Raw genomic sequence first — 12,782 nt, 5'->3', positions numbered from 1 at the left:
AGGAGATCAACCCTAGTTCAATGAAGAGTACAGGAAGTCATGCCAGGAGAGCAATAGGCATACTTAAATGAAGCAATGAAGCAGTCTGTGTCCAAATGCAGCAAGACCTGGACAATATCCAGGCTTGGGCTGACAAGTGGCAAGTAACAATCACACCACACAAGTATCAGGCAATAACCATCTCCAACAAGAGAGAATCCAACCATCGCCCCTTGATGTTCACTAGCATTACCGTCACCGAATACCCTACTATCAACATCCTGGGGGGGGTTACCATTGACCAGAAACTGAACTGGACTAGCCATATAAATACTGTGGCTACAAGAGCAGGTCAGAGGCTAGGAGTAGTGTGACGAGTAACATATCTCCTGACTCCACAAAGCCTGTTAACCATCTACAAGGCACAAGTCAGGAGTTTGATGGAATACTCTTCACTTGTCTGGATGAGCACAGCTTCCAGAACACTCAAGAAGCTTGACACCGCCCAGGACAAAGCAGCCCACTTGATTGGCACCACATCCACAAACATTCACTCCCTCCACCACTGACGCACAGTAGCAGCAGTATGTACCATCTACAAGATGCACTGCAGGAATTCACCAAGGCTTCTTAGGTAGCACCTTCCAAACCCACGACCACTACCATCTAGAAGGACAAGGGCAGGAGGTAGATGGGAAAACCACCATCTAGAAGTTCCCATCCAAGTCACTCACCACCCTGACTTGGAAATATATCGCCGTTCCTTCACTGCCACTGGGTCAAAACCCTGGAACTCCCTTCCTAACAGCTTTGTGGGTGTACACAAACCACACAGACTGCAGCAACTCAAGAAGGCAGCTCACCATCTTCTCAAGGGCAACTCGGGATGGGCAATAAATGCTGACCCAGCCAGCGAAGCCTGCATCCTATTAAAGAATAAAGAAAGAACTCTCATTCCTAAATTCCTCCAGCTTTCTACCACTCACCCATCACCAAAATCTACCTCCTTGACTGCACTGTCACCTCACCATAACTTCTATCCCACTTATTACTTATTCTTATGCAAAATGCCTGACGTGGCTGTGTGTGGAACTCTGCACTCATCAGATGAAGATCAGATCACAGCTGATGATTTTCCCTACTTTGGCTCACACATGAATTATGCTTGTTGGTGCTTGTGGGTATATATCCTAATGAAAAATTCATGCCTTCCACAGAGGTGATCAGCCGAAAGATCCTTGCCTTTTTTAACGTTATAAATATATGAAAATTGGTATAACCTGTTTACATTGGTTATGGATTTTCAGTCTAAACTGAAACTTTACACCCATTATATCTAATTGCCTGTGATGTCTGGAAATAGTGGTCTAACAAGTTTTTCTTCTGCTTACCACGTTATCCCTTTGTCATTCCCTGTTGAAATGCTGGGTTTGAGTCTGCCTGCAGTTTCTCACTCTGGACACTGAGTGGCTCTGCAGCAATTCTTCCTCCCCAGAATCCTTTCTGGTGGACATCTTGGTAAACATGAGTTTTGAATCTTTTTTTGGTACTATAGTTGTTTTCTTGATCTTGAGCATTTTTAATTTTGTCATCATATTCCCCCAGTATCTAAGGCCCAACCTGATATAAGCTTCCCATGGCTTGTCCAGATCTTGCATTCCAGTTGGCTATCTTCCGCTGGAGGTGCTCCCTCCTGGGAGTGCACACTGCACTGCCAACTGCTCCTGGTACAGCCCACGCAGTGCACCAACTTGAGAAGGGCCCTCGCGTGGGTTTCCCCTGCAAAAACCGGAACCAGTGGAATTGGCAAGATCATGTCATCACACAGCCACACCGGCTGATGTGATGCCCATTTGCCAAACTTTGACTGCGCAGATTCATTCAACAAATTTGCATGTCACTCAGCAAAGACCAAACTTTCAGCTGCAGATTGACCCTTTGTCAGTGCTTTGTAAATTACCAGTCAGCAAGTTGCAGGTGAGGTACTTTTGACTTACTTCTGCAAACGTTGAATTTGTGGAAGCATTGTACTTTTAGTTTGGAGTAGGCTTTTGAACGCTGTTGCATATAGTTAGAGGACAGAGGAATACCTGACCCAGATGTGGGAGCTGTGCTGGCAGTGCCTGTCGATCTGCAACATGTCCAGGAAATGGAGCTGAGGATGCAGAGAGGGGAAGCTCTGCGAGGAGGGAGGAGGCACAGAAGGCTCTACCCACCAAGGACTTTTCAAGAGCATTATTCATGCCTACACCTCACTCAAGCAATCTCTGAGATGGTTCATGTTCAACAAGGAGATGGTCACTGAACTGCACCACTCCCTTCAACTTGACCTGGAGCCTAACAGCAGGGCAAGGACGCCCCTGTCGATGCCTCAAGGTCATCATTGCCTTCAATTTTTATGCCTCTGGGTCATTCCAGGTGGAAGTTGGAGATGTCGGCAACATTCCCCAGTATTACACCCATTGGAGCATCTGGGGCGTTGCCAAGGCCATATACTTCAGACAAGGGCAGTTCATTGGCTTTTCATGAACAAAAGACAAAGGGAGCATGGCTTTACCAGGATCACAGGATTCACAAAGTTACAAGCCACTGTCAAATGCATGCATGTGCCTCTGCAAACCTCACCCCCACCCACCCATGTCAGTGGGGAAGGGTTTAGGAATCTCTAGGACTTCCGCTCCATAAATGTGCTGTCGGTGTGCGACCATGCACAATATATTGTCAGCGAATGCCCACTATCGTGACAGCAGCCACGATCCATTCATCTTGCCCCAAGGTTGGCTGCTCCGAGACCAAGCTACCATGTCTGTATGTGATTAGGAGGAGGCAGCCTGGACCCCTTGTTACCTGACAAGCTGTGAGAGAGCAGATTATCAGGTTCCAATTTCAGTGAAACAACTTTCGCATGTCAACGTGGACCCACCGTTGCCCGGCACGTGGGATGCACCATCACAGCATTTCCTTGCCCACCATCCAACAATGAAAACTACCAACAGAAATCTTTCTATGACATCTTTATCCAACAATAGATCCCACTATGCAAACAAATGAACCATTCATTTTTGGGCATTCTCTTCGTGCTTACCTGGTGGGTACTTCAGTGCAGTGCCACTCCAGTGACTGCAGTATGGCTGGTGGACGGCTGCTGACCTTCATTGGTGGAGTCTGCAGTTGGCCTTGCAGGATGACCTTGAGCATCTTTTTAGCACTTGAGAGCCTGGCTTTGGTCTGCACCACCTCAGCATGGGTGGCAGTAGTATGCTCCTTGGAGCCACAACCACCCCACCCCTGGGAAGTGTCTCAGCAATCCCAGCAATCTGCTGGAGCCCATATTGCTGGACAGCTGTGAGAGCCTGTATGCTTCTTTGAACAATGTGACCTGCAGCCTTGATAGCATTAATCTGAGCCTGCTTGGAAGCAAGCTGGCTTGTGTGGCAACAAGCGACGATCTCTTGACTGCCTCCTGAGTTTCCACTGCAGCACTAAAATGTTGTGTGGCTTCTGCCTTAGCTGCAATGGAAGCTGAGACAGCAGCCTCAAGGCCCCCATCACATTGGGTCACCTAGCGCTGTCATGAAGTTGGTTGGCCACCACTTCCACATTGCAAAGAATGGTCTCCAAGCTCTGCAGGAAGTCCCATGACACGTTGGAGCCAGACTCTTCCATTCGCCTTGATAGTCAGAGGACACTCTGTGATGGGCCTACCAGTGCATTCAGCATCTCTGTGTGCGTGCTCATCAACGTTTCCTGTAGGCTGTCACGTCGAGATGCTCATCTGAGTCACTTCAGCAGAACTGGCCTGCAACCTTGCCCTCTGGTGAGCTGGCACACAAACTACGATCATAAGATAAGAAATAGGAGTGGAGAAGGCCCTTGGGCCCCTCAAGCCTGCTGCACCATTCGATTGCTCGCTAGGGAAGAGAACTCCAAAGACTAACGACCCTCTGAAGAAGAAATTCATTCTCATCTCTGTCTTAAATGGAAGACCCCTTATTTTGAAATTGCGCCTCCTAGTTCTAGATTCCCCCAAGAGGGGAAAGACCCACCCAGCATCTACCCTGTCAAGGCCCCCTCAGAATCTTGTATGTTCTTCTAAGCTTCAATGAGTATCGGCCCAACCTGCTCAAACTTTCCTCATAAGACAACCCTTCATCCCAGGAATCAGTCTAATGAACCTCCTTTGAACTTCTTCCAATGCAATTTATCCCTCCTTAAGTAAGGCGACCAAAGCTGTACTTAGTGCTCTAGGTGTGGTCTCACCAGTACTCTGTACAACTGTAGCAAGACTTCTCTACTTTTATACTCCACCTCCCTTGCAATAAAAGCCAACATTCTGTTTGCCTTCCTAATTACTTGATATGCTTGCATGTTAACTTTTTGTGATTCGTGAAGCAGGACACCTAGGTTCCTCTGTACCTTGGCATTCCGAAGTCTCTTCCCATTTATATAACATTCTGCTTTTCTGTTCTTCCTGCCAAAGTGGACATCCTCGCATTTTCCCACATTATAACCCATTTGCCAATTTTTTCTCTACTTGCATCTGCTGGTTCTATCCACCCTGCTTGTTACACCCTCAACAAATTTGCCAAACACCATTTCCCTTTCACAGAACCATGTTGGCTCTGCCTGATTGTATTATGATTTTCTAAATGTCCTGCTACTATCTCTTTAATAATGGATTCTAGCATTTTCCGAATGATAAGTGTTAGAGTAGCTGGCCTATTGTTTCCTGCTTTCTATCTCCCTCCTTTCTTGAACAGAGGTTTACATTTATGGCTTTCCAATCTGCTGGGACCTTTCCAGAATCATGGGAACTTAAGAAGATTACAATCAATGCATCCACTGTCTGTTAGCCACTTCTTTTAAGACCTGAGGGTGCAGGCCATCAGGTCCAGAGAACTTGTCAACCTTAAGCCCCACTAATTCCCATGGAGTTAGTATTACTGTTAACTTGTTCTCCAGTGATGGTGATCATTTTAAGCTCCTTTCTCTTGATTTTCTACTATTCTTGGGATGCTTTTTGTGTCTTCTGCTGTGAAGACTGATACAAAATATTTATTCAAAGTCTCTGCAATTTCCTGGTTCCCCATTAGTAATTCCCCATACTCAACTTCTCAGGCACCAATGCTCACTTTAGTTCCTATTTTCCTTTTTATATATTTTAGAAGCTTTTACTGTCTGTTTTTATATTTCTTGCTAGTTTTCTCTCATACCCCAATTTCTCCCTTTTTTAGTCATCCTTTGCTAGTTCCTAAAACTTTCCCAATCTTTTGGCCTACTACTAATTGTACACCTTTTCTTTCAATTTGATGCTATCCTTGACTTCCTTAGTTAGCCACGGATGGTGCATCCTTCTGGTAGTCTTTCTTTCCAAATGTAATATATCTTTATTGAGAGTTCTGAAATATCTCCTTAAATGTCTGCTACTGCTTCTCTACCATCTTCCTGTTTAACCTATTTAACGAGTCCATTTAACCAACTCTGTCTTTGTACCCTTGTAATTGCCTTTACTTAAGTTTAAGATGCCAGTGTCAAACCCTTATTTCTCACGTTCAAACTGAATGTGAAATTTTGTCATGTTATTATCGCTCTTGCCGAGAGGACCCTAAACTATGAGGTCTTTATTTAGTCCTGCCTCACTACATGTTACAAGTCCAAAATAGCCCAGCCCAGCCCCTGGTAGGTTCCAGAACATATTGTTCTAAGAAACTATCCCAAATACACTCTATGAACTCATCTTCCAGGCTACCTTTGCCAAGTTAATTTGTCCAATCACTATGAAGGTTCAAGCTACCCACTATTATTGCAGTAACTTTCTTGAAAGCGCCCATTATTTCTTGATTGAAACTCTGTCCTACTGTGTAGCTACTGTCAGGGGGCCTATAAACGACTCCCACCAGTGACTTCCTTCCTTTGCTATTTCTTATCTCCACCCAAACTGATTCTACATCCTACACTCCCCCCCTGGCCTGGCTGTAGCCCACTTGTGCCCATTGTCTCATCAAGTGCAGACCTGATTTCAAATTACCCTCTTTAGCTATGCGCAGTGCCACTATCTGAGAGGTTGGCTGTGAGTTCAAAACAAGTGACAGTGTTTCCTTATCGCTGGTGTAAGTTTGCTCTCTCCCTCCTGGGTGAGCTGTAACTGGCATCTTGGGTATCTGAAAGCATAAAATCAAAAGGGGAGGGTTGGTTTGAGGAAGGGGGTTGGTGAGTAGGAAAGCAGGTGGTCCATGGTCATAGCATCTGCAGCTTTGATTTCATATTAGATCTTAGGATGAGGGAGAGAAGGGTGTTGAGAAGTTGCAAAAGGCAGTACCTTACTGACATCCTTGATTGTATCAGTGCTATGCTGCAGACTCTGTTGCAATCAGCCCCATGATTTGGAGTACTGTCTCCTCCATCAGGGCGAGTGGACGGAGTCGTAGTGCCCCTTGCACCCCGACACTTCTCTGGTACTTCTAAAGGCTATGGACCACCTTTTCATGAAGGAAAGATAGGGCATAATGTCAGTGACTGTGCAGCATTTTGAATGGGTGATATGCCTTCAATAGCTGAATAGCTGGAGGTATGTTAGACATTGAGAGGTGGGTATGAGATTGGCATCATTGGAAGGTGAGTGAGGTGGAGTATATGAATGTTAAGCTTGAGACTTGAGTGAGTGATGGGGATTGTGATGCATTGCGCAGCGTGAGTGGCTGGTGCCGTGGTGGGTATTTTGAAGATAAATTTCCTGACCTTGACCACGCATGTGATGTCATTAAACTTCCAGCACTGCTGCCTTGGGGCTAGACTCAGAGCATTTATCTTCCTTGCAACCTGCTCCCATTCCCTTCTGAGACTATGGTATGGGAGCTTCCTGACTCTTTTGGCAACATTGCCTTTCTCCTAGAGTACAGCTCTGAGACTAGTGCCTCCAGCACAATGTCACTGAAGCTTAGAATCTTTGCACAGGTGCTCCATTTTCTTCTTGTTGAACCTTCAACTATGTCTTTCTTGAAGCATTCACTTTGCCAGTGTAGCTTTCTCCTAGGAGGGATAGACAACATTTAAGAGGTGGCAAGTAGCTAGACCATGTGTTATCCTTGCACGCTCTAAAGCATTCAGACAGCCAGCAGCATCTCTCATTGATTGTGAAATTGGGCCATTGGTACTGCCCCTGATAAATGCCCAATGCTTCACACATTGATCTTTTGTGTTCAAATGGTGAGAGAGGTCTGAAACCTTGATGACTGTGTCTGGCCTGCAACCTATCTGACCAGGCATCATGCTATAACCTCGCTGGCAGCCCTGATCCAAAGAGTTTCAGTGAAGGGAATGCAAAACTTTGTCATGGAAACTTAAATTCCCTTCAAAGTGGTATGAGGCACAGATGAGTGTACCGCACAGATGAGTGTACCACACAACTGCCAGGTTAGTAGAAGGTGAATTAGATAGAACTTGATCTTTTGTCATCTATCAATTTCTGTGTTTCTTTATTGTTCTTTGCAAGTGTAGATTACTTTGCAAATGCCTGCTGTGGGTAGATTGTGCATGAGAATTGTCTTAGCTGCGTAATCAATAGCAGGTTTGTACAACTGCCTGTTCTTTCACCACCCTTGCTCCAGTTGTTCCCCTTCTGTCTGCTGAAGTTTTCTTTTCCTCTTGTTCCCCAGTTTCCTCCCATCTTCTCCTCTTTCCTCATCTCCCCCAATTGCTGGCCATTGCACTAACCATTTTGACGATAAGCTGATCAACAGATGCCTGTGTGGTCATGCCAGGCAGGTATGGGGAAGGAAAATGAGTCATGGTTCCCATTTTTGATTCCTTGAAGTAAGTGTGTATGGGCAGCAAATGATGAAAGATAAAAAAAAAACGGCCAGTTGAACAAGGTGGAGATAAGACCATAAGACATAGGAGCAGAAATTAGGCCATTCGGCCCATCGAGTCTGCTCCACCATTCAATCATGGCTGATAAGTTTCTCAACCCCATTCTCCCGCCTTCTCCCCGTAACCTTTGATCCCCTTACCAATCTATCTATCTTGGATTCCAGTATTTGGGGAATAGTATTTTCAGGAGTGAATGTGTTGAGTAAAGTAAGAAGGGAGAAGGGAGCAAGAAATCAAAATATATGACAAAGTGTTTAACTGTGCAAGTTTGAGTTACAATTCCATTGGAAAGTTGTTTTATTGGGGTCCTGGTAAATGCTGCAATGTGAAAGTAGCTATTTCCTAATACTTGATTCTACTGAAAGGGTGTGTGGGCTTGTTTCGTTTGGTAACAGTACAGTCACAGTCTTTTTATAGAAGAAATATTTTCAAAGGTACATTGACAGTTCCTTTATTTATTTGAAAAGCAATTGTTAAATACACATGTAGACTAGATGAAGTTGTTTCATAAAATGCATAGACCAGGTTGAAAAAGTGACACATTGACAGATTTACAGAAAACTGCGGCATTTCAATTATGGTTTGAAATATCTAAGCTTTTGTTTTCTTCTCATTTGGGGATGAAAATTTGGCAACTTGTCCACCTCTGTAACTCCTGATGCTTGACCTCTGCCAGTTACCTACCGTTAAAATAGTTTTGATGTCACTACAAGTGATGACATATCAGTAATGGGTAGCAATTGGAATGTGTCATGCTTCACGGACTGGGCCCATCACAACTGAAGCTGGGAGAGCTGCTGTGTGGTCAGCCAGTTAAATTGAAACTGAAGTGGTAATTGAAATCAGGGCCTATCACGGAAATGGGATTGTCACCTAGTGATCTAAAATATTAATTTCCTAATCATGGACAAATGATTGGACAAGCGCAAATGACAGCTTTTGACTCCAAGGGCCTGACATTTAGGCCAAAGCCACAGTTCTTTTGTGATTTGGCTTTAAAAACTTGGCAACATTCAATTGAAAGGAATTAATGAACAGGGAATTATATAAAGAAGGTCAGGGAAAGGTTTTTTTTATTTTCTGTATTGATATTGTACAAGTTGCTTTTGATTATTTACAGTGGAAAAAGGCACAAATTGAATTACCACTTGAATTGCTACATAATAGAAAGTCAATGAGGTTATATTCAAGGGTCAAATGACTGGGGAAAGTTCCTGTCATTATAGTTTGCTGATCTTGCCAGAAAGCATTCCTCAAAAATATGTTAGCCTAATGTAATCAATTCATAATTTTCTCCTGTGCTGGTTAGATAACTTAAAAGCAAAGTATATAACCTGATTCTACACACTTTTGCTACTTCTGCTACTTTATAAAAGTTCTTTTTTGTTTTCTTGTAAAAATAAATTTTCCACCCTGCAATAACACTGCTGTTGTACAGTATCTTTGACATCGGGTACTGCACCACAATCTTTCGTACCCCTGTTGCTGTTATCGCTTGCAAAATAAATATTTTGAATGAGGTGGCTCATTCATCTGTGTTCTGTCATTTAGCAAGTAAAAGAACTGTCTGTCCCATCAGTCCCCAATCAGTGAAACTTTTGTCAGTGCCAAAGGGTGCTCAGTATACCTGTTTCTTCCCATCTCACTAATCCACTCCACATCATTGGAAGCTGTTTCACTGGACTTGTTGAGCTGAACAGTCTGTTTCTGTGCTGTAAAGTTTTGCAATACAACTTGAGTTTTGCTGAAAAAAGAGACATGCTGTCAAAGCTTTTCGTCTTGCACTCATCAGGACAGAAGCAAGAATGCCAACAATTTATATTGCATGAGAAAAGGATGCTGATTGGTTGGCAAGTCGACATTGCTTGGTCGAGGCGTTGCCATAGAGAATGCACCAGGCAATGTGTCCAGCCATTGCTTCTTTTTTTGCATTAAACAAAAGCATGGGGGACAGTTGTTCCCTGGGACATTCTCCATGACAATGCCTCAACCAATCAGAGTCAACTTTCTAACTAATCAGCACCCTTTTCTCATGCAGTGTAAATTTTTGTTATTTGTTCTTGGGATGTGAGATTTGCTGACAAAGGCCAATATTATTGCCGATCCCTCATTTCCTTTGAGAATGGGTAAGGTCTTTGATATTAGCTGCAAAGAGATGAGGGGTGATGGACCCTGGGAACATACTTTTCTCTTGTTTTCCTCCCTTTTTTGTTGAATAAGTGCTGCCCTCTACCTGGCACATCAACACAATGCCACTGCTGAGATTGTTAACTCAAACTGTGGGGGATTATAGGTCCTCCTCTGCAGTGATGAATGCTATCATTCCACAAGTAGTGATACGTCTTTGTGTTCTCTCTTATTAATTTTCTGTTAGTGGGAATCATGAGAAGGGGTAAGATTGGCTGCACGTTCTATATTGTATTGAAAGCTGATTGGCTGTCTCCTGGAAAGTCCTCCAAGTGGAGATTGAATAACTTTTCTTTCATAACCATATGTATTTTCCCTATTCCCTCCTTTCACATTGAGGCATGTTATTATAGTGGTCTGAACAAAAGGCTAGGTAGGAATTGTTCCAGGCCTACACTTGCTATCATAACCCTGGGTGGGGGAATAGTATAAAATCGTTGAAATATTCCCCAGGTTAATCAGCTTCTAAAAGATAAAGGTGTGTTAATGTTTTTGAATGTGACCCTTGATCAGAACTGCTATGGTATCCCTTGACCTTACAAGTTATGATGAAGGATCTCACCCAAAACATTTATCTGTTTTGCTCTTTTTAGATGTATATTTCAGAAACTCGGAATGTGAAGAATTGAGAGTGTGAACCTGCTTCCCATCATTCCGTGGTGGGTTTAAGTCCTCACCCTTCCATCCTGTTTTTGTTCATATTTCCCTGCACTGCTGTCCAGCTGAGAATGCAGTTAGGTAGTCTCCTTCCGGGCCTCAGCCAAAAGCACCGTGGTGACTTATTCTGCAGGTTTATAGGAAAACTTACTGATGATACATAGTTTTTGGTGGCTCTCGCTGATATTACTATATATAATGTAGAGGAACTAGTCAATGCTGTCTGCACACAGAGTTAATAAGTTACTTTGCGTTTCCTACAGCACCTGACAGAAGAGAAACCTGGAAATCTGGTTAATGAAGCAGCCAGGTATTTACTTCTTTTAAATAACAGCTTTTTAGAGGCTTGCACCAAAATTCTTAGAAAGGAGATTATAAATATAAATATATATCGTTTAAAAAAACTCTTACGAAAGCATGGTATGCTGGGAATATTTTTGAATTTGATTTTGTAAAAGATTGCTCAAGGAATGTTTTTATTTATATTCGTGTTTAAAATATTTCGTTTAACAATGGCAATTAATTTTTCTTCCATCTCTCACTCCAAATAGAAAATCTGTCAGTGGAATATCCTGGAAATGTACATAGAGCAGTGAATTTCATAGATAATGTTAGTTTCCTGATGCTTTTGGGATGTTGATGAATCTACGTTGTTCTATTGTATTTAGGCAAATTGCCCTTGGAGATCTCATTGTCATTAACAAAACAGACCTGGTTCAACATGAGGAGCTGGAAAATTTGAAAACTGCTATAAGGTAAGGATGTTTTGCTTATATGTAATAACAGATCTTGAAATTTTAAATATGTTTTCATCCAAAAAAGAAAAGAATAACTCATAAATTTGAAAGGAAGTTTGATGTCAACAAAATTCTTTTTGCAATTCCACCAAACACGTCTTCCCCTCACCCCTGTCAGCATTCCATAAGGACCGTTCCCTCTGGGACATCCTGGTCCGCTCCTGCATCAACCCCAACACCTCATCCTCTTCTCACGACCTCTTCCCAAGGCACCTTCCCATGCAATCGCAGAAGGTGCAACACCTGCCCCATTACCTTCTCCCTCCTCACCATCCAAGGGCCCAAACACTCCTTTCTGCAGTGCTTCACTTGCACCCCCTTCAATTTGGTCTACTGCATTTGCTGCTCCCAACGCGGTTTCCTCTACGTTTGGGAGACCAAATGCAGTCTGGGTGACCGCTTTGCGGAACAACTTCGGTCTGTCCGCAAGCATGACCCAGACCATATGTCACTTGCCATTCCAATACACCGTCCTGTCGTCATACCCACATATCTGTCCTTAGCCTGCTGCAATGCTCCAGAGAAGCCTAACGCAAACTGGGGGAACAGCACTTCATCTTCTGATTAGGCACCTAACAGCCTTCCAGAATTCGTTGAGTTCAACAACTTCAGACTATGAACTCTCTCCACCATTTTCACCCCTTTTTTAAAATCCTTAAAAGTTTTTTTTTAATTCACTTTTTAAAGTTCATTTATTCATTGTTTTATCTCCTTTTTAAAATCCCTTTTTCTATCCTTTTTCCCCAACCACCACCCCTTCCCCCATCTGTCACTTATTCTATGTTGTTCTTTCTAGAGTGCTTACCCTTGCCCTGCCATTAACACATTCTGCCTTCTTACCTTTGCCACTATCAGCACTTTCTTCAGCCCTTAGCACTACCATTAACACTCCCCTTGTCTTGTGTCCATGACATCTTTGTTAATTTCTCCTTATCCTATCGCTGACCTTCTCTCCTGCTTCACCTGCTCCATCCCTCATTAAGCAGTATAGATTTCATCACCCTGAAGTGACACTCATTAGCTCTGAAGAAGAGTCATATGGACTCGAAACATTAACTCTGTTTCTCTCTCCACAGATGCTGTCAGACCTGCTGAGTTTTTTCAGCATTTTCTGCTTTTATTTCAGATTTCCAGCATCTGCAGTATTTTGCTTTTATCTTTTTGCAATCAAATTTTGTTCAAATATCTGAAAGTAATGCAAGATGTCATTCAGTCTACACCAGTTTGTTTCCCTGCTTCTTGGTAATCTTACCTTCACCTGATTGATGAGCTCACCCGTTTTCTGGCTAATGA

The 12,782-nt window shown here is 43.2% G+C and overlaps 1 protein-coding gene across 5 annotated transcripts in view; it reads left to right on the top strand.

The window, feature by feature from the left end:
- The window catches only part of cbwd (COBW domain containing), a 70,581-nt gene that overhangs the window by 29,978 nt on the left and 27,821 nt on the right, over positions 1-12,782 (top strand). For all 5 annotated transcript variants that reach the window (XM_078569142.1, XM_078569150.1, XM_078569168.1 and 2 more), the window contains 2 exons: positions 10,956-11,002; positions 11,361-11,447. In XM_078569142.1, the coding sequence (XP_078425268.1) occupies positions 10,956-11,002; positions 11,361-11,447 (134 nt within the window). The remainder of the gene's footprint in view (positions 1-10,955; positions 11,003-11,360; positions 11,448-12,782) is intronic.

Source organism: Cetorhinus maximus, chromosome 2, assembly GCF_964194155.1.
Source record: "Cetorhinus maximus chromosome 2, sCetMax3.hap1.1, whole genome shotgun sequence".
Taxonomy (NCBI): Eukaryota; Metazoa; Chordata; class Chondrichthyes; order Lamniformes; family Cetorhinidae; genus Cetorhinus; species Cetorhinus maximus.
This window is presented reverse-complemented; position numbering and strand designations above follow the sequence as displayed.